Source organism: Megachile rotundata, chromosome 4 (genome assembly GCF_050947335.1).
Source record: "Megachile rotundata isolate GNS110a chromosome 4, iyMegRotu1, whole genome shotgun sequence".
NCBI lineage: Eukaryota > Metazoa > Arthropoda > Insecta > Hymenoptera > Megachilidae > Megachile > Megachile rotundata.
In genome coordinates this window covers 6752886-6778982 of record NC_134986.1, presented here as the reverse complement: position 1 = coordinate 6778982, position 26097 = coordinate 6752886, and the positions used below count along the sequence as shown (strand labels likewise).

The 26097-nt window shown below is 33.7% G+C and overlaps 1 protein-coding gene across 7 annotated transcripts in view; it reads left to right on the top strand.

Moving 5' to 3' along the window:
• The window catches only part of LOC105663855 (semaphorin-1A-like), a 488866-nt gene that overhangs the window by 200396 nt on the left and 262373 nt on the right, over positions 1 to 26097 (top strand). For all 7 annotated transcript variants that reach the window (XM_076530709.1, XM_076530708.1, XM_076530714.1 and 4 more), the window contains exons 3-4: positions 8873 to 8969; positions 17835 to 17886. In XM_076530709.1, coding sequence (XP_076386824.1) covers positions 8873 to 8969; positions 17835 to 17886 — 149 coding nt within the window. The remainder of the gene's footprint in view (positions 1 to 8872; positions 8970 to 17834; positions 17887 to 26097) is intronic.

Genomic DNA, 26097 nt, shown 5'->3' with positions numbered 1-26097 from the left:
TTGCAAAACTTCAGGTACCATTTTAGGTTCTTTAGATACTTAGGTACTATTATCATTCACAACACGATGTTTAAATTCCCTGGATATTACATGTTGATATTAATGAGTTTAGACCTAGTACCTAATAATTCAGGTATTCTACCTCGGTGCCACACTGTTTCAGATTGCTTCTATCGAATATATCAGATACCTCAGTATTATAGAATTTCATATATCTTGCACCTGGTTCCTATATACTGTAACTCCATGTTATAGTTTTTCAGGTACCTAGTCCCTAATGTGTTAGGTACTGTGTCTTAATATTATAGTGTTTCAAACAGGTAGTACCTAATACGTAAAACTCCTGTTACCTCTATATTATTATATTTCATTTACAGAATACCTAATATGTTAGATACTTTACTTCAATACTATATTGTTTCTAATTGATACTTAATACTTTATATACTCTGTCTTAATATTTTTGACAATCAGTACCTAACAGCTTAAGTACTATTTTAAGTACTTAGACACTTCTATTACTCAAATGAAAATTTGAAGTAACTAGTGTTTAACATTGATCTCATACGTAATTCATATAAGGTGCTCTTAAATATCCAACTTGCTTATACAAGTTAAATATTTTGAAACGATATAAACATTAGTTTATTATGAATATCAAAACAGCGTTTCACCTAAAACCAACGTATTTAACAATTATGAAGACACACCACAATCAGCAAAACGAACAGCGTGTTAATTTGAGCAGACAGGAAATGAAAGAAAAGCGATAGAGACATTAAAGAGCAATAGCACGTAAAAGGGATTACATTCGCGCTAGGAAAGCGAAAGGGTGCAAAGCCCATCAGCTTCGCAACTCGTAATCAAACGCAACATTTTCTCTCCCTTTTCCCGCGCGTTCTCCAAAGGCTTTTTTCCTACCAAGTCTATGAACGTGGCAAAGCGTAATATAAAATACCGAAGCGTAGGAAGGCTCGAGAACGCGTCTGAAACACCGATCGTGAATGAACGAACCCTGCGTTTCGGATAAAGGAAGAAAAAAAAACCTGTCGGCAACCGTTAAGCGAAAAGTCATCGTGTTTACACGATTCCGGACAACGATATTTTTGTTTTTCGTTTTCTTTTTTTTTCGGTCAAAGAATATTCAGACGGTCGATTTGCAAAAGCTCGCGGCACGGCGTGTAACGCTTTGAAAGTTTCACCTTGCCACGGCTATTTCAAAGTTTAATCCGCTTCGTTGACGTTTTCTTCGTACTTGTTGCGAACACCGTGTGTCGCGGATCGATCGAATGTTATCGAATCCGTAATCGATGGATAGATACACGGATTTCAAATAAAGTTACACAAGGAGGTTTGCGCATGCGACAAACGATGGACAGCGTAAAGAGCTTTCGCAAACGTAAGCTGATTTATTCGGCAAGTATTGTGTTTCTACGAGAATAATATTTGGAGTAAATATTATGCCCCGCTCGAAGTTATGATTTACCAGTAAGCTTTACTGACTCGACGACGCTTTTTATTGTTATTCTTCGTCGCGCGAATGCAGTTTACGTACGAGCCGTTCGACGAATTGTGTTGAATATTTGATACAAGGAATTTATGTTCTGCAATTACTGCAGTTTTCTGAACGCGAGTGCGCGAAGTATTTGATTTAGGAGGTAGAATGTTTGTGAATTTGACAATTTAGAAATCCAGGAAGTTAAGCAATTTCTAAAATTTAGGGTTTTAATTCTGAATTTTGAAATTGAGAAGTTTATGAATTTTGCAATTTGAAATTAGGGGAATTTCACCAAGTTCCAGGAATCTAGGTAATTTGAAATTGGACGAACTTAAAATATGGAGAATTCGAAATTTGGGGAATTGTGAATCTGGGGAATTTGAATTTGAATCTGAAACTTGGGAAATTTGCGGAATTTTTAATTTGGGGAATTTGGAATTTGGCAAATCGGAAACTTGAGGAGTTTTGAATCTAGGGAATTTTGGATCTGGGAAATTTCGAATATGGTGAGGTTTGGATTTAGGGAATTTTGGATCTAGGGGATTATGAATCTAGGGAATTTGAAACTTGAGGAGTTTGGAATCTGGGAAATTTGAAATCTAGGAAATTTGGAATTTGGGGAATTTGGAATTTGGAGAATTTGGAATTTGGGGAATTTGGAATTTGGGGAATTTGGAATTTGGGGAATTTGGAATTTGGGGAATTTGGAGAATTTGAAATATTGATAATTTGGATTCTGGGAAATTTGGAATTTGGAGAGTTTGGAATCTAGGGAATTTGGAATTTGGGAAACTTGTAATTTGGGGAGTTTGGAATCTGAGAAACGCAGAATTCGGAGAATTGGTAATACTTGAAATTTGGAATTTAGAATTTTGAATTTGTATGATTTAATAATTTATGCACTTGAAAATTAAAGAATATAGAAGTTCGGCTATTTAGTAGCATAAAAATTTGCAAGTTCAGAAATTTAGTATCTGAAAAATCCAAAATTCTAATTAAATATAATTATTAAGATTTCTCTCTACCCAAATTTTATAACGAAAAATATAACATGTCGATCGATATACGCAGATACATGGAGCTATCGGTGTTAAATAATTCGAAATAAGAAATTTATTATGTTATTCGACAAACATTAGCAGCCAGTCTGCATAATAAATCAAATGAAACGTACATATACATGGAGGAAAATTATAACGCGTTGGCTGTTTGCAGAAGCATGCCCCCCAGGCAAAGGTAGCACGTAGTAAATTAATTCCATTTCAAACCACTAATTTTCCTATGCTTCCTAAGGAAACAGCTATTATTTCACTGTCAAAATAATTTACACGCTGTACATCGTCAAAGTTAGCCATCGTCATAATTAAAAGACGGCCAGCGATACTCGACGTTGTGGCAGGCTCTGTAAGAGATTAACAATTCGTTGCGTGACTTTTTTCATTTTGTAAAGGGAGGCGTTTTCGAACACGCGGGATATGCCTGTTGAAAAGAAAAATTATATTGGACGCAATTTTTCTTTTGGTGTTAATGTATTTTTAAAGAAGGGTAAAAAAATGGAGTTTTGGGAGGTATTTTTTATTCATGGAAATTTGGTGTTTTGGGATGTTAAGGTTTTTTGCATTTTTGGCATATGAACATTTGGTGATTTATGAAGTTGGGGATTTGAGAGATAAAAATTTGGGAACTTGAGAATTTGAGAAATAGGAAATTTGGGCATTTAGGGATTTGAGAGATTGGGAATATAGGGATTTACGAACTGGCGAATTTGGAACTTGGGGAATTTGGAATCTGGGGTGTATTAAATCTATGGAATTTGGGTGTATTAAATCTGGGGAATTTTGAATCTAGGGAATTTGCAATTTGGGGATTTTTGAATTTAGAAAATTTGAAGTTTGGGGGATTTGGAATTTGGGGAACTCGAAATCTGGGGAATTTGGGTTTTAGGAAATTTGGAATCTGGGGAATTTGGAATCTAGAGAGTTTGGAATCTGTGGAATTTGTAATTTAGGGGATTTTGGAATTTGGGACATTTGGAATTGGGAGGTTTTTGAATCTGGGAATTTGCAATTTGGGGATTTTTGAATTTGGGGGATTTTGAATCTGGGGAATTTGTAATTTGGGGAATTTGGAATCTGTGGAATTTGTAATTTGGGGGATTTTGAATCTGGGGAATTTGGAATTTGGGACATTTGGAATTAGGGAGATTTTTAATCTGGGGAATTTGGAATTTGGGGAATTTTAATTCTAGGAAATTTGGAATTTTGGGAATTCGATTATTCTGAAATTCAGAAAGTTAAAAATTCATAAGTTATAAAATTCAAAAATTCACAAATCGAGCATATAAAAATTTGTCAACTTGAAAATTTGCACCGACAGATCTCAACAACTGCAATAACACCATAAGTCAATTTCATTTCACCTTAAGTCCCGCACAAGCAACCCAAGCATGAACTATCAATCTAGTAAGTACCAAAATATAATATCCAACCTCTCTGCTCCTCGAAAACTATATCTCGAAGAGGTTGAATAAAACGCAGGACGAACTTATGTCACGACCCAATAAAAGAAAGATGGAGTTATGAGATAAACGTAGAGGGGAAAAAAGGGAAATAAAAGGGTGTCTTTCAGCTTTTCAGAGGACGATAAAGCTGCGCCTACTTTGTGGCAGGTCCCTTTTTCGATTCTTCCCTCGCACCCTCGCTTCTTCAGCTACAACATTTTACGACTCACCCTCTCCCTTCGACATTTTCCCATCCCTTCGCCTCTTCTTCTTCGTTCTCCTATCTCCTACATGCCGCCTATCGCGCTATCCTTTATCTTCCTCTCTCTGTTCCTCGCGGTTATTCACGTTATGCTTTTTCATCCGTGTACCTACAAACGCGACCGCAATAAAGCGTCCGCTCGAGGAGAAAAAGAAAGAGGGACGATCTGGAGAGAGAAAGAGAGATCTCGGAGCATTCGGTGCTCATCCGATCGTACAAGTCATTCTTTGAATTTCAAACTTGCCAGCCTGGACTCTTACGAAGATGTATGGTTTTTTTCTTGGAGGAGGCAATTGAATGAGAAAGAATTTATTAGTTAGGTTAACTTGGAATAGAATTTTATAGATGCAATTAAAGTAGTTGTGTATGTGATAAAGTTTTTTGGGGTGGTAAATAAGATTTAGGAAATTTTAATGTTGGTTTGGGAATTTTTGGGATTTGGGAAGTTGGGACTTTGAGATTTTGGTCAGTTTAATTGTATTTGGTTATTTGGGGAGTTGGAGATTTGGAGATTTGATATTTGGGGAGATGGAAATTTTGGATTTTTAATTGTAGATTTGGAAATTTTAGTCGTTGGGAATTTAAGTATTTGGAAATTTTAAATTTAAGGATTTGGAAATTCAAAATTTAGAATTTGGGGATTTAGAAATTTTAGAATGTGTAACTCGAGAAATTGAAAATTTGAGCAATTTGAAATTCAGAAATTCTCCAATTTTTCAATTCTCCAATTCTGCAATTCTTCAATTCTTTAATTATTCCATTATTCAATTCTTCAGGTATTCAGTTGTTTGATTGTTGCATTATTAAATTCTCACATTTTTCAATTCTTCAATTCTTCAAGTATTCAATTGTTCGATTATTCCATTATTCAATTAGCCAATTTTTCAATTCTTCAATTATTCGAATCTTCCATTCTTCAATTGGTCAATTCTTTAACTACTCAATTCTTCAATTTTCTGATTCTGCCATCTTTCAATTTTTCCATTCTTCTGTTCTTCAATCCGTAAATGCATAAATGAATTTTTCAATTCTGTGATTCTCCCATTATTCAAAGCGTCAATTATTTAATTCTTCTTCTTTTTAATTTTATCAAATAGTCAATCCATAAGTTTGCAAATTCTTCAAATCGCCAATTCTTCTATTCTTCAATTCTTCAATTCAATTCTTCAACTCTTCAAGCTATCAATTCTTCAGTTCCTCAGCTCTTCAAGTTATCAATTCACCAATTCGTCAATTCATATCCTCAAAACTTCCTAAATTTATCAATTTGCATTAACCCTTTGCACTCGAAGGTAATCTGACTGTTTGCAAACAGCGACTTTAAAACTTACTAATATAAAAGTTAAATGAATTCTTTTCAGGTTATTATTTCTCTACTACTAATTTCCACTATTTGTTTCATTATGTTTATATATCACACATGTTATATTACAAAAGCAGTTAAAAATGCTTATTTCAAATGATTGCATTAAATAAAATGGTGAGAGTCAGCTCTTGATCGCAAAGGGTTAAGCTACTTCCACAGTGTGCGAAAACTCCTAAAACCAATCCTACATTCAACAAAAGTATCCTGCTCAAAAGTATCCTACTTGCAAACACAAGGAAAATCAGTTTTATCCGAAAAATTATCCGAATCTTTCCTCGAAAACATCGAGCGTACAAAGAATTCTCTGTATGTTCAAGAGAAGAGACTTGAAGCATTCTACTCTGGTCATCGATTCGATGAACATCGCAAACTTATGGAAGCAAATATCTGCTCTTTCTATTTCATCCACCGCGTTTTCATCCTCCTCATAACCCATTTTCCACCACTTTCTGCACCTGGCAATTGTCGCCGGTTTACCTCGATCCTCCCCGCCGCTTTTTTATCCTTCGTTGTCTCGCGTTCTCTGCTTTTGACCTTTTCTTTTACGACGTCACCGTTATCCTGTTCGTTTCAACCACTCGTAACAAGTTCTTCGTCCATTCAGACGATACACCCACGTATTTGTATCCGACGTATAAATCTATCGGCGTGGGTGTACGAGAGAAAGAGAGACACAGTTACATTCATATTCAGACAGCACCATACGTTTTTCCATAAAAGAGTTAATTTAGATACTATTTTACAGAAAGATTCGTTGTGGAACTAGTGGATGTCTCATGTGAATTCGAATGTGTAAAATTTATTTATAATTGTTGGTAGTATAATCTATCTAGGCTACCGAATGTATAAGTTGGTAGAAATGTAAAATGCGAACGTCTTTTGTTTAATTCCTTCTTCTTGTCGTGTTCGGCTACCGACGATGCACGCGCAACGTGCACCAGCACGTCTTCAATTTTATATCCATTAATTATAGTGACATCCTTACATTTAATAAACATTATATATATTTAATATTAACAAGCGTTAAACTCTGCCAATAATGATGTGCATTTTAATGTAAAATAAGAAGTATAGATATCAAACCACTAGTTGGCGCGTGAGGTAGACCCACTTTGGACTATTGTTACATTTTGGCAAATAAGAATAATAATGACAATGGCAACTGCTGAATGCAATAAGTAGTAGCTTACTTAGTTGAGAGATGTTTGCCTGTCGTTGTTTTTGGCCTATTAGTGTGCGTGAGAGAGCCAATTGTACTATCACCGAAAATGTGAAATCTGAATTTGCAATCTTCCGAGTTTGCTGTCGTCCGACTTTGCAATTTTCCGAATTTGCTATCTTCCAAATGTGCAATCTTCCGAATTTATAATCTCCAAAATTTGCAATTTTCCAAATTTACGATCTCCCGAATTTGCAGTTTTTCGAATTTGTAAAGTTTTGAACCTGCGATCTTCCGAATTTGATATCTTTCAAATGTACAATCTTCCGAATTTATCATCTTCCAAATGTGCAATCTTCCGTATTTATAATCTCCAAAATTTGCAATTTTCCAAATTTACGATCTCCCGAATTTGTAAAGTTTTGAACCTGCAATCTTCCGAATTTGATATCTTTCAAATGTACAATCTTCCGAATCTGCAATCTTCCGAATTTACCATCTTCCAAATGTGCAATCTTCCGAATTTGCAATTGTCCGAATTTAGAATATTGTGAATTTTCATTCTACCGAATTTATAATCTTCTGATTTTTAAATCTTCCGAATTTGCCATCTTCCAAATTTACAACATTCCGAATTTACAAACTTTCAAATCTGCAATCGTGCGAATTTGTAATCTTGCGAATTTCCAAAGCTACGTGTGATTATAATGCATCCGTATGATACACATACATATACGTATGATATGTATCCTGATCATAAATCAGTATAAACCATCTTTCCTATACAATACAACAACAAAGAGAAGTATTGCAGCGTCCAAATATTAACTCATTTGCTACCACAACCTACACTTGCTACCCAGACGAATATTTTAATTTTATCCATTTGACAATTGACACTTTTCCTACCACTTGTAGTAAAACTAAATTAGCACTAAACCTACCGACGTATAATGTGTATTTAATTTGAAATTAAAAATGAAGTTGAGAAATAAATAAGCAAACGACGAAACATAAATTAGTACACACATCTATTCTTTATCTTGATGCAAATTAATGCTGATTTTAAGGAATGTACTTTAACAAAATGTGTGCCTTGTAATAAGAAACTTGTGGAGCGGTCATTTGACCGGTCTGGCAGTTTTAGTGTTAAGTAAAATTCGATAAACACTTACCACTTCTACTTCTCTAAATTATTTTTCATTTCAACTAAACTTGCCTAATTTACATTCGAGATATAAATTAATAACCCACACCGTAAAATTAAAATAAAAATTTGCCAATGAGCTAATAGAATTGTGGGTGTTCATCCACAAGTGGGCGTAGGATGCTCATCCACCGATCTGCCGTCTTCCGAAGGCGGTAGAACGCTTACGATCGCGTTTCCTGCTACGAGTTTCGGTGCGAGGATCAAATGGAGGACGAGAAATCGACCCATGGTGTGTTAGTCACCAGCTTCGATCGCTATCGCTCGAAATAAGCGTGGCTGTCGAGTGTAATCGTTGTAGGGACTGTTCATTCCATGCTGAAGGCTGATTCATACTTCGGGCTTTCCTTTGATGGCGGAAGCCTCGATTGTTCGATACTCGAAGCAAACCGATGGAAAACAGCGTTATTGAACAAGGAAATTTGTATAAAAATAAGAGGAACGCTTCAAGTATACAGGGTGTCCTTAACCATCCGAATTTCCTCTATTAACGTTTCTATTAATTATTTCACTTTGTACATCAGTTATCTAATTTTTATACATTTCTAAAGCTAAACTTCTTTAACTAAGTTTAGCTAAAATTGGAGGTTCTAAAAAAGGTTCGGCCTTTGTTTTAAAATTGTGTTAAAGAAAACAAACATGTATGATGAGAGAATTCAGAAGAATAACACTTTTCATTTATTATGTTATTGGTAATATCAAGTGGAAACAGGGTGTGTTACCCATATGTGAACATGTGTGTCTATACACGAACATATATGTGACCAAGTAAACCACACATATAGCCTTGTATGTAAATTCGACTGCAATCAGTCGAAACCTTGAAGAAAAAGGATTCGATAGGATAACTTTCTGAAGAAGTCTTTCCTATCTGTTTCAGGCGATGTGATTGGGCAGCGGTTCCTAGGAAACGAGAGCCACGTGGAGCACTTCAAGCTCCTGGAGCGCGCGACCACTTCCATCCTGATTGGCGCCAGGTAATTGTTACGTGATTCGATTCTTTGTCCGAGTATGGCACGGAAGAGGTCAGCAGATGGTCATCGGCTGGTAGATTCGATCGTGACCCTACAACTTCCCCACGAATCACTCCCTCGATTACGAGGCACTAGCCAAGGCTACTATGAGGCTGCACCAACCCCTTATGACGTGTCCTCTTTAATTTTACATGAGTCCCTGCCATCGATCCGTACCGCCGTCAGCTTGCTTTCGATACTGTATAAATTGCTTTCGATTATCGAGACTGCGAAACGATGGAAAAATATGTCTCTATAGCTTCTGATAGGTGGAGATGCGAGTGGGTAATGGTGTCATGTTATTTGACCTTTTGGTCGGTTTTAGAACGATCGTAATGTTCTGCGTTTTTTTTAATCGATCTTCTTGGGGTCGTAATTGTAAACATGCGACTTTTTGGAGACGGGTCTTTTGAAATAATAGTTATTTTATGTACACATTATGGATTAAATTGTCGCTGAAGAGATTACAACAATTAACTATGTACACACATTCGTCAAATTTTTATTAATTCTGACCTTAATTTAAAGTGAATTTACATTTTTTGAAGGAGAAATTCACTTTTGACTCTTTTCAGTTTTATCAAGTTTGATGACATGTTTAAATCTTCAAATTTAAATATAAAAAAGCATGGCATTTTTAGATCTTCAAATTTCAATATACAAAAACATGACATTTTTAGATTTTCAAATTTCAATATACAAAAACATGACATTTTTAGATTTTCAAGTTTAAATATACAACATGAAATTTATAAACCTTCAAATTTAAATATACAACATGAAATGTTTAGTTCTTCAAATCTAAATATACAAAACCCTAAATCCTTTGAAATCAAATTTACAAAAGCATTAAATTCAACGTTCAAATTCAGCCATAGTATATAAAACTTTCAAACGTTCAAATTCAGCCATAGTATATGAAACTTTCAAACGTTCAAATTCAGCCATAGTATATGAAACTTTCAAATGTTCAAATTAAAAATTATAAATATAAAATCTTTACCTAAGAATATATTCAAACTTCTCACCATAAAAATAGAAAAATTGAAAATGTAAAAAATTAGAAGCCTAAGAAACTTATATTCAAATGTTCAGACCTGCATCTGCGAGTCACCTTACAAGTTCAAATTAGTTATTTGAAAATACAATCATCGTCCTATTCGCAATTTGAAGATATAATCACCGTCATATCGGAGGTGTTCCGTTGAAAAGACCGATTCAAGACAATTTCCGATGAGTAGCTATATCAGACATAGAAACAGGCAGACAAATGGATACATATGAAGTTACTGTATAAGTATACAGACCAGGTGTCTCACGCGAATTCGAATATCTATCAAAATTTCGAGTACCTACCGTAAACATATAGGTAGAACAAGAGACGCAGAGATTTTAAAGTCGCCAAACGATTAAACGTATCCGAAACTATCGAAAACGATACCGAACACGATTATTCTTGATTTCACGACGACCGACGTCAACGACCAAGTATCGTCAACGAGTTATAGAGCTTTCAACGTGTTTTCAGTCGATTCTACGCGTGAAAAATTATCGAAACGATACCAAACACGGTTTTTATCGATTCGATCGACGTCGACAGGTTCCCGTCGTCAGATCGCCGCCAAAATCCATACAGCAAATTTAGGATGTCTCTTGAGTCTACCCTCAAAATTTCAAGCGAAAAGACGCAAAATTGCGTCCGTTAGCGTACAGACAAACGAACAAATCACGTTCAAATGTGCTATAGTAATTATTACAAGTCTCATAAAATCAGCGTCGAAATTTCCAATGAAATCGTTCGAACGTGTTCAAGGTTTAGATTCGCAATAATTAACTGACCAAAGAGCTGAACCTGTTATTGTTAGATCGGTTAACCAAGCAATTATCCGACGTCGTAATAACTACTAACTACTAATCGCGGTTTGCTCAGTCGGCCACTTGATATTGCGCGATTGTAAATTGCGATCCTTGAATGGTGTGCAATATCCACGCTTCTCGCATTGGTACACACTCCATTGCCGGTGTAGATCAAATTCACGCGATGTAGAAATAGAACGGGTGTCAACGGGAGAGCAACAACACGCTCACCGATTATTTTATCAAAGGAGAATGGAACAACCGGAGGAGACCGGATGGTATTCGAGTTACAGCGTTTTGCAGCGTTTCGTGACAGAACGTTCGTTTTTCGAACAGATTACGATGCAGTGTTAGTTTCCGTTCAATCTTGTTGGGAATTATGGCCACTTCATTTTTACCTGGTTTACTTGAGTATTATAGGGTCACTTTATTTTTAGCTAGTTTACTTGAATATTATTATATAGCCACTTTATGTTCATTTAATTTATTTTAATGGCATTCTCTTTTTTATGGTATCACGTGTGAAGGGTGGCAGAATAGGAATTTGAGAAGAATCGACTTTATCAATTTGAAAGTACTTCATTTTCTAAATTCTCAGCTTTGCAACGACTCAAATTTGTAAGTCTTTAATTTCCTAAATTTTGACATTTTTAAATTCTTAAATTATTTAATTTGCAAGGCCCTAATTTTCTAAATTCTCAAATTTCCAGATCCTTAATTTTTCCAAGTTCTGAAATTGTTTAATTCTTCAATTGTCAAATTTGCAAGCTACTAATATTCTAAACTATCGAATTCCCAAACTTCTAGATTTGCAATTTCTAAATTTTCTAAATTTCCAAATTTGCAAACTCCTCAAGATTAATCCTTTTTATCTCAATTCAATTACCAATAATCTCACTATAATTATCACCGTGAAGTACTAGCCACTTCGAAAATTTTCCAAATTCTAAATAAACCAAAAACTTAAAAACTACTATCACCCCAATCATAATTCTAAATAATCCCAAAATTATCACCACAGTATAACAATACTTTCATTGTCACAGATAACAGTACGAAAGAAAAACATGACATAACCTTTATCCTCGAGTAAAAATCGTTTCGCATGCATATGTAAATAGAAGTCGTCCCATAGAAAGTTTGAATTTCTCAATGGGATTCGTCTGAAAATTCTCATTACGTTTTAATTTCTCGTATCTCCATGAGAAGTTTGATTATTGTCTCTGTTTATCCGCGCATCGTTAACGCTCGGAACAGAAGCCGCGTTTGCGTCCAATGAATTTTCCTTTCTCATGAAAATTCGCATTAACAAACGTGTCGCTTGATAAACCTAGCGTAACTATCTTGGTGGTTGATCGTGGGCAAACTGCATTTTTCACAGGCGTAATGTTTGCACGATGCCCTTAATTCGCGTGGCAATATTCGCGTGTACATATTTATTAAGCTTTCACCGGCGAATTAGCGATAGAGATGAATAGTAAAATCAATGGAAAATAAGCTTCTCTTGGAGCGATACGACGGGGTACTTTTTGTTTGGTGCTTTGTTGGAAACGTGATGCATTGCTGGGTGTTTCAGTGAAATTATGATAGTATCGGGGCGTAGGATTATAATTTTTCGGATTGATGAATTTGTTATAGCTTTAGGTTTGCAGATTTATAAGTTTGTGAATTTTTAGTTTTGTAGATTTCTGAGTTTCTATATTTCTAATTTCCCAACTTCCCAATTTTCCCATTTTCTAATTTTCCAATTATCCAAGCTTCCAAAGTTCCAAATTTCTATTTTTTTGGATTGCTGAATTTGTAAATTTCTAATTTTCCAGACTTCTAAATTTCAAATTTTCCAATTTTCTTATTTTCCCATTTTCCTGTTTTCCAATTTTCCAAATTTCCACAGTTCTAAATTTCAAATTTTTTGGATTGCCGAATTTGTAAATTTCTAATTTCCCAGACTCCTGAATTTCAAATTTTCCAATTTTCTTATTTTCCTGTTTTCCAATTTTCCAAATTTCCACAGTTCTAAATTTCTATTTTTTTGGATTGCTGAATTTGTAAATTTCTAATTTTCCAGACTCATAAATTTCAAATTTTCCAATTTTCTTATTTTCCCATTTTCCTATTTTCCAAATTTCCACAGTTCTAAAATCCTATTTTTTTGGATTGCTGAATTTGTAAATTTCTAATTTTCCAGACTTCTAAATTTCAAATTTTCCAATTTTCCAATTCTCCAATTTTCCAAATTTCCAAAACTCTACATTTTTAATATTTTAAATTTCTGAGTTTCTTCATGTCCAAATTTCTAATTTACCAAATTTCCAAATCTTCAAGGAAACTCAAATTTCTAAATCTTCCAATGTCCATATTATGAAATTATCCAATTTTCTAAATTACCATAACAAACTCAAAAATTCTTAAATTTGAAAGTTGAAAGATTTAAAAGATTTCACTTTGAAAAATTTCAAAATGAAGAATTTATTGAATATAATAATTTGGATAATTAACCACTTTAAGAGACCAAAAATTGAATAATTAAAATTGAATAATTTACTAAAACTGAATACTTAAAATTGAATAATGTACTAATTAAAAAGTATGAAATACAAAGAATTTAAAGTTTAAGAATTTAGAAATTTTGCAACTTGCCTATGTTGATGCAAAGTTTTAAATCTTGCACAACCTAAAGATATTTCCATCGATTCGCCTCATCGGATCCGTTTTCCTCGTTCTTTGTACTCTTGTTTTTTTTTTGTATCGTTAAGTAGCCGCTAAGTCATCTGCCAACAATTCAGTTTCAATTACAAACGATTCAAGATTCATTTATCCGCTGACAGAAATCCTTGAGGATGTTGTGCAATTCGAGTTACATTGAAAACTAGAAAAAACCAAATAGCATTCTTTCGCTTGCATGTCAGAGATAATTAACGCGAGTCTGAATTATTGCGAACTTACTGAAACACTGTGAGTCAAGGTTTTTTAGTAGAGTCGAAGATAATTGATTTGGGGAAATTAATTGCAATGTGCATAAATTCACAAATTAAGAATGACATAATGTCTAATTTGCAGAAATTAGTTATAATGGTTTCAGATTCATAAATTGTTAGTGACAAAATATGTGATTTGCACAATTTAATTGCAACACGTATAAATTCACAAAATTGCAAATGACAAAACACGTAACTTGCAAAACTAAATTGTAATAAGTCTAAATTTACAGATTGTGAATGAAAAATATATGATTTGTAAAAATAAATTACAATTTATATAAATTGCAAATGACAAAATATCTAATTTGCAAAAATAACTTGCAACTAGTCCAAATTTATAAATTCCGAATTACAAAATACATAACTAGAAAAAATTAACTGTAACATGCGAAGCTTCATTGATTATAACTCACGAAACACCTAATTGACGAAAACAAATTGCAATGTGAAAAAATTTACAAATACTTAAAGTTAGAAAATTATCGGATTAAAAGAGTTATTGAATCGTGCAAAAATGTTCAAAATTCCCAATTCCCAAAAATAAATTGCAACGTACAAAAATTTATCAATTCTAAAATTTAGAAAATAATCAATTTGCAAAAGTTATAGAATCGTGCCAAAATTGTAGAACTGCCTCATTCGCAAAAATAAATTGCAATGTAAATAAATTTACAGATCCCAAAAATTAGAAAATGATCGATTTGCAAAAGTTATTGAACCTTGCCAAAATTGTAGAACTGCCCCATTCGCAAAAATAAATTGCAACGTAAACAAATTTACAGACCCTCAAAATTAGAAAATGATCGATTTGCAAAAGTTATTGAACCTTGCCAAAATTGTAGAACTGCCCCATTCGCAAAAATAAATTGCAACGTAAACAAATTTACAAATCCCAAAAATTAGAAAATGATCAATTTGCAAAAGTTATTGAATTGTGCCAAAATTTTCAAAATGCTTAATTCGCCAAAATAAATTGCAACATAATAAAATTTATAGATCCTAAAAATTAGAAAATAGCTAATCTGAAAAAATGATTGAATCGTGCAAAAATTGTATAACTGCCCAATTCGCAAAAATAAACTGCCAAGTAAAATATTTACAAATACCAAAAATGAAAAAATGCACGGTCTGAAAATATTTTTGAATCGTGCAAAATTTCCTGGAACATCAAATCCGTAAAAATGAATCTCCACAAAACACCAAACTCAAAGATCAATAGAAATAATCCGATTCATAAAACGCGCAATTGGCGCAATTCCCCGAAACTACCAGAGAACAGCATAAAATAGCGCTATTATAGGAACACAATAACTCACGGTCCACAGGAAAATTAGAACAATTAAAATTTCTGCAAAACTGATTTCGTTTGATATTAAGAGAGAAAGTATCGCGCGAAACAAAAGCCCGTACTCTTTTTGTGAAATAATTGCAAAATGCGTCCTAACAAGACTATGATATTCTATTAGTCTAGTTATTCTCTAAAAACAAAAATGGAACAAAAATGAAACGAGATTTGTTACGGGATGAATCAATCGAATCACAATTGTATAACAGCAGTAACGTACACGAATGGAACACGCGATTTTCGTAGCTAACAGATTTTAAAATCCCATTATTCGTTTAAAGCTTCGTCGAGTTGTAAAAAATTAATCTTCGATCGAGCTGTGTAACGCGTTGCGATATATTATTATCATCCCTTAATACGCGCAATATGGACCAACGCGTAAATGAGAACATTTTGTTCCTACGATTGAAACGATGTTACGCCTTTGTCGTTAGATTTAAATGCGATCGAAATATTGTGGAACGATTGCGAAATACAGTTTCAGGCGCTGCGTGATTTAAACAATTTATTCGATATTGTGGATGCGTTTGATGGTATAATATTTAAAGTTGCGGATGTTTTATGGAAGTTCTGCTGTGGGAGTTTATGATTATTAGACAGAGGGTGGGGTAAGAGTATAACCCCTACAGAGAGTTATAAATATTCATTTATAAATTAAAGGAATGGATGTAATTTATTATGTGTAAGTATATATTGTTTTTAGATGTTAGAATTGAAGAGCACTAAAATTCTGCAAGGTTGAAGCAATTTTTAAATGGTGGCAATATGTAATAGATAACGGTGTGATATATTATAATGGCGTATTATATTATGTATTAGGGGTACCGAAAAGTAATCAAAATTTTGTTTGCTGGTAAAAAATATTTATTTATTAAAAAAACCTTGAATCAACAAAATAATTTCCATCACTTTCTAACGCTTTTTGCCAGCGTTAAGGCAATTATTCCCTTCTTAAAAAAAGTCCTTCAATTCTTCATAGAAAAACTTTGAAATCATCGAAGAAATTTTGAATACTTTTCGGTATCCCTAATATTAAATGAAATATTATGATATATATATATACTACATTTTACATGTATATTATAGTAATATGTACATAATGCAATATTATATCTACAAATCTACAAATATTCATATTCACATTTTCTAATCTTCAAATTTCCAAATTTTTCAAACACTAAAATTATCAAGTTTATATTTAGAATTATACTTGATAATTTTGGGGTTCGAGAAATTTGGAAATTATGTATGTGTAATATATAATTATGTATGTATAATATATAAACTTGATAATTTTAGGGTTTAAGAAAATTGGAAATTTGAGGATCAGAAAATTTGAATATTTGTGGTTTGAACAATTAGGCAATTTAAAATTTTGTGCATTGGAAAATTACACAATTTAAAAATTTTGTAGATTAAGAAATTAAAAAATTAGGAAATTGGAAAATTTGTGGATTAGAAAATTACAAAATTTAAAAATCTATTGATTAGAAAATTTGGAATTTTGATGTAGTTATTTAGAGATTAAGAGATTTACAAGTATGCAAATTTGGGAAGTAGAGAAATTGCAGTTAATAGAGATTAGGAAGTATAAGATTTCTAAATCTCAGAATTTGGAAATTTGACAATATGAAAATTTTTGCACTGAAATATTTGAAATTTGAGAATTTGGGGATTGAAAGATTGGAAATTTGAGAATTTGTGGACTGAAAGATTTAAAATTTGAAAATTTGAGGATTGAAAGATTGGCAATTTGAGAATTTGGGGATTGAAAGATTGGAAATTTGAGAATATAGGGATTGAGAGATTGGAAATGTGAAAATTTGTAGATTGAAAGATTTAAAATTTGAAAATTTGGAGATTGAAAGATTGGAAATTTGAGAATTTGTGGACTGAAAGATTTAAAATTTGAAAATTTGTAGATTGAAAGATTGGAAATTTGAGAATATAGGGATTGAGAGATTGGAAATGTGAAAATTTGTAGATTGAAAGATTTAAAATTTGAAAATTTGGAGATTGAAAGATTGGAAATTTGAGAATTTGTGGACTGAAAGATTTAAAATTTGAAAATTTAAGGATTGAAAGATTGGAAATTTGAGAATATAGGGATTGAGAGATTGGAAATGTGAAAATTTATAGATTGAAAGATTTAAAATTTGAAAATTTGGAGATTACAGAATTGGAAATTTAAGAATATAGGGATTGAAAGATTGAAAACGTGAGACTTTAAAAATGAAATACATTACATAAAAATCACATACATAAAATACAAATGTGATAGTTCTAGTGTTAATTATAAATTACTAAAATTAGACTTGTCTTCAATAAAACCAAGCTTGAAATATTTTAACTCGTATCACTGTAAAAGCTATGCTCGAAGTCATATTGAACCCAAATGCAGGCACCATTACCCAAAACAAGACAAAGTAGTTCCACGAACAAATTTTGGTCAGAAAATCTTATTTCTGTAAAAGAAGAAATGTCCCTTTTTATTGTAAGCACTTTTCAGTGTTGTCGTGTTTGTCGTAATTACTAATGCTTATCCCGGGGTGTCAGCCAAGCTAGAATACGAGATAGGAAAAGATTAGGCGAAGGATTTACGGTGCAACACTTAACGTTCTCGTTTCGTTCTTTTTTCTTTTTCAGGAACGCCATTTACAACATAAGTCTGCACGACCTAACGGAGATCGTCGACCAGGTGAGTGGAACGTTAAAAAAAAATAAAAATGGGAGCTGTATGCACAGAGCCTATGGGGATGGCTCGATAACGAATGATTGAGTGATCTAGATTACGCTATTCCCTTCGAATCTGCAGGGTTTCAGGTCGTTTTAAACCCTCTGCAACGCCGTTATCTGAAATTCTAACGCGAGACAATTCCGATTTTATCGCGAAAACTTTGCTGCCTTTTTTTTTTTAATCCTGGATGGAGAAATACGCTCGGTGGTATGCATACTCTCGTGTTACGACAACGCGATGAAAAATAAAACGTACGGCGTAAAAATAGTTACCCTTTCGTTTCGAGTGGTACACGTGTTAGATTCGTTGTTGAATTAGATACTGAGTTTGAATAGTGGGAATGGGCTACGAGATACATGATACTTTGGATATTTTTATCGATTTCTGTGTTTATAGTTTCGCCATTTCACTGGTTTACTGGTTCATTATTTTATCATTTTAGTGCTTGATTATTTTACAAGATTACCAGATCACATTAATTCTTCAATTTTTCAATATCATTACAATATCACAGTATTGTAGTTATACTGCTCAAAAGAAATATGGCATAGAAAAATTTTAGGCAAAAATTGGCCAAATTTGACTGATGATAACTCCGCGAAAAATCATCGCAAAGTTATGCTCTTTTTTTTTCAAATTAAAGCTTGAGATCTCTACTTTACGACGCTGTAGTTTGATTTTAGATTTGATGCATAACTACCACAATAACACCGTAAATGTGAGGTCATGTTTGCTATATTGAAAATTACAAAGTTTGACGAAATGCATGGACTTGCCACATTTTTTTTTGGTGATACTGTTTACAGCAGCATAAAGTACAAACCTTCATCTTTAATTTCCAGTATGTGAAAAACCGCTACCATTTTTCCCCGCAAAGATGCAGAACTTTAAAGAAACTCTTGCATATACCGCCGGCATTAACATTACCCGATATGCACCTCGGAGAGGTTGCTGAACAGATTTTGCACATCATATGGATCTGACAAGAGCCTTTTTTTGTGTGTATTTGTGAGATTCTTTCGTGAACGTTCAATGTTTACGATAGAATTGATTAAGTTGAACAAACAGTTGCTAGTTTAATTATACAAATGAAATTATTCTTCGTTTCTTTGAAAACACCCCTTTCCGTGCATTCGATACCTTCGCTTAACGATATTCCACGGTTTTGGTATTTACAGAAATAACTCCGACCTGCAGAAGTGGATTCCCAGATAAATTGAATTATTACCAGTCTGCGTCAGTCGAAATGACATGCATATTTATAAAACGAACCGGAATCTTCCCTCTGCAAGATTTATGAAAGACGAAGCAGAAAAGAATTCATTTGTTTATCCATTTATCGATCGGTTCGTACAAATTTAACCGGTCGAGTGTCGTTCGGTTTCGCGCTGAAAATTTCATTCAAGAGTTCTTCCTTAAATATTATTAACCTTCCTAAATTTAACTTTTTTGTATTTTAATCCGATGGAGGAACTCAAGTGAAATTTATAAAGAGATTAGACTCAATATAACACATTAATTTAAAATTTAAAATAAAATTTAATTCAAAACTTAGAATAAAAATTACACTAAAATTTTGGTTAGAAGTTAAAAAAGAAAGAATAAAATTTATGCTAACATTTAGAACTCAAAATGAAAATTTTAGTACAATTTACACTAAAATTTAGATTAAAGATTGAAATAGAAATTGTAATATTTAAACTAAAATTTAGGTTAACACTTGAAATAGATATTCAAATTAAATGTTATATGTCATAGAAATGATTGAAATAGAAATTCCAATAAAATTTGCACTAAAATTTAGATTATAGCTTAACACAGAAATTGTAGTAATTTAGGTTGAAACTTAAAATAGAAATTACAGTAAAAATTACGTTAAAATTTGAAATAGCTAAGCCAAGTAAGATAGAATTAACTCTGAAACCAGCGAAAATCTATAACTTAAGACCTAACTCCAATAAAGCTGAGCTGTAAATCAAAACTCGCGATAACCCGAATCTTAACTTAAGAAATTAGTGAAATCCTAAGATACTAAGTTAACAGGAGCATTTCACTATTCCAATTAACGTATTAATATTGATGCGAGTACTTGAACATCCTAAAAGTGACACCTAAATCAATAAACCACATTTACCACAAAACTGCATCTACCCATTGCAGTGTCAGGTAATCGATCAATCATTGCCAAATCAGCGAACATGCGTACGTACATACGTGTATTTCTCTCTTTTATTTTCGTGCAACTCGATCTCGATCTCAATCGATTACCAATCGTTGAATATCGCTGAAGGAACGCTTGATTGACCGTCGAAATCGAAAAAAACGATCTGATCGCGGTTTCTCAGCCCCGTGAAAACGGAGAACGAGCTAATTACCCTGACGCAACTTTAGATCGTTTGTCGGCGATCTACAATGTAGAACGTTTCGCGAGCATAAGGCGAAGGGAAAGTCTTTCGATCGATTTCACTGTCAAAAGGTTTCCCAGTTTCCCACGACTGCTTGTAATTAATTACCCGGCGATATTAGTCCGGTTAATTTTCTCCTTCGTATGAATGCGAGTTGTAGTCATTTGCAGGTGGGGGTGACGAAAGTAAAAATTCCATACGTACAGTTACATAGAGGTTAGAGGTTTAGAGTTGCATACTAATCTGTATCTTCAATTACCGATATTTTCAAATCTTCTAAATTTAGAAATTTTCAAATTTCCTCATACAATTTTCTCATAAAGTCAGAAAAAGATGGTTCAAAGTACCACGTTCCTGAGACCAAGTACAGTGATTCATGTGCAGTTGCATTATTTTTTTAATGGAAAACATTCACTCGGTTGGGCTCTCTACGTAAAAAATTACTAAGGTACAATAGTAAAAAAGTGTATCGAGATATTTTAAGAAAATATCGTTATCGAAGATGCAGGTTCATAGCAACCAAATTTGGAGTTCTTCCAGCAAGATGGTGCACCGGTGCACGGTTCACCGGTGATCATACAATATTTAAAAAATAAGTATGGCAAACTCGTCGGTGCCTCGATATCTTGGCCAGCCCGATCTGATCCTCTCGACTTTTCCTATGTGGTTATTTGAAAGATAAGATTTACGCAAATCCTGTAAATTCTGTGGGATCTAAAAGAACGGTAATACAGTGTGCAACAATAAACAGATCGCCTTTTCTCAGTTATGAAAATTGCAAAGCGTCTGAAATGTACAGTAACGAAGCGTTTGATCTTCGATAAATTTTCTTGAAATACCTCGATATAATTTTTCTGTCCCAATACATTTTAGGTGGAACGGCAAAATACAACTGCGTAAAAAATTATGTGATTCCATTTAAGAAAAATTGTGCAATTATATGTGTGTGCATGAGTACACTTCTAACAAAAATTTGGTCCCATGAATCCCATGGTTCAATGATACAATGATCCCATGATCCCATATTTTTCTTTGACTCCTTCCTCCTCTTTTGAAATTTTTCTACTTCTGCATTGGTAACGAAATTATGATCTAATATACTTGCACAAACCACCTCGTACGCTGACAAACACGGTAATAAGATCTAAAAGATAAAAATGAACACATGTATAAGAATGTATTACGCTGTTAAGAAGACTGGAGTCTCCTGAACTGTCTGGATGGGGAACATTTATTTTATTTCTCGGTTTGCTGCACTTACAAATTACATTTTGCCCTGTTACACATTCTTGCTCTACTTTTGAAGTATTGTTTATACTTTGAACCAACTTGCTTTTCTTCGTGAACTTCTGAATAGACTATACAGGGCAGATTTGTATATTTTTCACCATTCTTACGTTTGCAGACTTCAGGCTGGATTAAGATATTTAGATACTTATTATTTCATGATATTGTTTTAGTTGGTCGATATCAGCAAATATGTTCAGCTCATTTATGTCAACAAATGTTGGTTGATAATACTGTTATGGTGAAAAGGTATAATCGTATTAATTCGTATATTGCATTAATTCGTTTTTGGTAATCTTAGGTATAGTTTTGGTGCATTATGTTGGATTTACTAAAAGTTGTATTCAACATATGTACAAGTATATGTATACGCATTAATATAAATTTCTAGTACATACATTTTACTATAGCTGTTATCACAGACGTGCAAAACATATTTCTTCATATCTTCATCTTCATCCTCATCATCGTTACTGTATACAGAGCATACATGTATACGACTTCCTTCATTAGCATACATAAACAAAATGAGTACACATTCTTCAGTGTATACATGCACCCAGTAAATTATTCTCCGACACATTTCTTATTTTATTCAATTCACATTTACGTCCATTAAGTGCTCACCTAATCTACGTTGTTTTATAATGCTATTAAAGCAAATATATTTTTTATTCACACCATTCCGTATCGGTATCAGTGCTCCAATCAAAACCCAGTATTTCCTCGTCCATAAAAAGTCCACACTACGTGAGTTGGGTCCACCAGGCCTCACGCGAATGTGCATGTAAAATTTCGAGTACCCATATCAGTGGAACAAGAGATCTAAAGATTAAACGATTAAACGTGTCCGAAACAATCGAAAACGATACCGAACACGATTATTCTTGATTTCACGACGACCGACGTCAACGACCAAGTATCGTCAACGAGTTATAGAGCTTTCAACGTGCTTCCAGTCGATTCTACGCGTGAAAAATTATCGAAACGATACCAAACACGGTTTTTATCGATTCGATCGACGTCGACAGGTTCCCGTCGTCAAATCGCCGCCAAAATCTATACAGAAAATTTAGGGTGTCTCTCGAGTCCATCCTCAAAATTTCAAGCGACAAGACGCAAAATTGCGTCCGTTAGCGTACAGACAAACGAACAAATCACCACGTTCAAATGTGCTATAGTAATTATTACAAGTCTCATGAAGCGTCGAAATTTCCGATGAAATCGTTCGAATGTGTTCAAGGTTTAGATTCGCAATGATTAACTGACCAAAGAGCCGAACCTGTTATTGTTAGATCGGTTAACCACGCAATTATCCGACGTCGTAATAACTACTAACTACTGCATTATCGCCGGTTATTAACTACTAGCCGTTTGCTCAGTCCATTGATATTGCTCGATTGTAATACCATGGTATTACAAGTTATGCGAATACCTTAAAAATTTCAAGACGGACAATTGCGTCTTCTACAAACGAATTGCAGGAATAATGTTCGATAATACAGAGCACGTGGCGCATCTAAAACTGTTCTAAAACTAGTGTCCGATCGAAGGATTCGGAAGCACGAACGAGGCGCCATGGCGCCAGTGAAACTTCCTGGAAGAAGACTGGTCGTTAAATAAGGGAGAGGAAACGAAAGCGCCGAAACGACGAGGATAACGATAGCCGTTGGAAGCTGAAACGAAAGAGATCAGCGCGCAGTGTCTGGCAGAGTGGCTTTTCGACGAGCTGCAATTTCGTCGGCAGCCAGAGCAAGAAGGACGTTGTTGACGTCGTAATCCCACGACGAAAGTTTTCCGCGGGGCTAATTGAGTCTACCAATGACCCCCTGCTCTCCGAGCTTTTTCTGCCCTTCTGCCATGCAGAATCCGCATCGAGACGCAACTTTTGTCGCGATTGTTGGCGCAAGCTCGATGGAGACGCCATTTCTGACCGCCAGATAACGGATGAGAGACGAAAGGTGGATTGATATCGATTTATTGCGCTCGTGGGATGATCTGGGGCTCTGGGAAAGAGTACGGGTACTTCGGGGTAAAGTGTTGAATATTTTTGAGGTGGAATTTGGAAGGTTGGGGGATTTGGGAAATTGAGGATGAGGGTTTTGAGTTTTTATAGATTTGGGTGTTTGGAGATGTGGAGGTGGAGTTTGGAGATTTTAGAATTTAAGAATTTAGGAATTTAGAAATTTAGAAACTTAGAAACTTAGAAATTTAGAACTCTACAAATTCAGAAATCCAAAGAATTAGAAATTTAAAACTTGGGAAATTGGGCAGTTGGGAAATTGGGAAATTGAAAATTTAGAACTCTTGGAAAGTAGAACTCTACAAATCCAGAAATGCAAAGAATTAGAAATTTAGAACTTGGGAAATTGGGAAATTTGGAACTTTAGAAATTTAGAACTCTACAAATTCAGAAATCCAAAGAATTAGAAATTTAAAACTTGGGAAATTGGGCAATTGAGAAATTGGGAAATTGAAAATTTAGAACTTTTGGAAAGTAGAACTCTACAAATCCAGAAATGCAAAGAATTAGAAATTTAGAACTTGGGAAATTGGGAAATTGGGAAATGGGGAAATGGGGAAATGGAGAAATGGGGAAATTGGAAATTTGGAACTTTAGAAATTTAGAACTCTACAAATTCAGAAATCCAAAGAATTAGAAATTTGAAACTTGGGAAATTGGGAAATTGAAAATTTAGAACTCTTGGAAAGTAGAACTCTACAAATCAGAAATGCAAAAAATTAGAAATTTAGAACTTGGGAAATTGGGAAATGGGAAATGGAGAAATGGGGAAATTGGAAATTTGGAACTTTAGAAATTTAGAAATTTGGAAACTTAGAAATTTAAAAATCTTGAAATGAAAAATTCAGAAATCTCCAAATCTCCAAATCTCCAAATCTCGATATCCATAAATTCAGAAATTTAAAAAATTTCTTCATTTCATACTTCACTGCCCCCACATTTTTAACTTGTCTCAGAAAACAAAATTCCTCTAATTACAACCAGAGGCAAGCTAAGAACTTCCCGTATTTTTCTCCAGTGTATGTTTTTCTCATGTTCTGAATGTTAACAACAAAAACGAGTTTAGTATGCTTAACAAGTAAGATAATTCAGCTCGCGTGTTTTTACATATGAAGTTTTCTTCTAGATACGTATCTTATAGCTGTTGTTTCTTCGTGGCTTTAATTACATGCAACCTACAATTTAGAATCTGAAACATTTTTATTACGTTAGATCCAGTATTCTGTCGTAGATACGGAGTAAAACTGTGTACCTTCATCCGATACGTATTTTCCTTTTATCGTGGTCAACCGAAAGTGTTATAGAAAAGTCTCGATATTAGTTAAAATGATCTACACGATATAAGTGAAATAATTATTTCGTTCAATGGGAGGAAAACTTCTTGAAATAAAAAATTTGTGTATATACATGATATAAATTCACGTATATCTGTGAGAGAATATCTGTATAGGTATAAAACTTTATTTCTGATTTTTTGTTCTAAAACTTTTACCAATAGAATTTTTTTTTTTTTTCCATTAAAACGAGACGAAGCACGATATTATTTGGACTATATTTACGTATTTGATGGTAAGTTCCAAACGTAGAGAAGAGTAGCGAAAAAGAAGGAACAGATTGTGTCACTAGACGAATATCAAAAGAGTTGTATTCTTGGAATTAATGTCCTGCTGAATTTTTTCAGTTCCTCTTTATACAACTTTTATAAACATATCTGTGACGTTTTTACGATTGAAATGAAACCAAACGACGTAATTTCGGGACATATTACTTGTAATGGCTCGTTAGAGTGAAGTTCTCGAAATAAGCGAAGCGCTTGGGATTACAAGTAAATATGTTTCGAAATACCTCGAGTTTGGTTTCGTTTTAATCAGGAAAATGTCACGAATATGCTAATAAAAGTTTCCTAGCAAAAGGAATTAAAAATAAAAAAATTTTATTCTTGCATTGCGATTATCCTACCAATATTTCACTGTTTCTTTACGTTTGATTCGGACGTTTCGTTGGCTCTTCTGTTTTACGTTATGCAAACTAATCAGCTGAATCGATCAAACTTCCATTAGGAAATATACAAAAGTAGAGACCCGACAGATTCGCTTATATCGAAATCTTACTATAATCGGTTTAAAAGAAATGAAGTATGAAAGTGTCGGATATTTGACGGTTCAGGAAATCGAGATATCGAATCCAGCTACTTACATATTAGCCTGATAATGGGTTGTCTATAGCATGGGTGCTTATGCATGATAATCGCGTTATCGGATCATCCGGATAATACGATTACACGTACCATCCGGATAAATACAGGTATCCGTAACTTCCAAGTATGCGATGTAATTCCGAAAATCTCACACATGCGAAAAGGTTAAACATTCGAGATTTTTTGTTCAAAAATCTCGTTCAAAAGGGAAGTATTTGAATTCAGTTTCAGATTTTATGTTTTTGTAGATGGATTCAAAA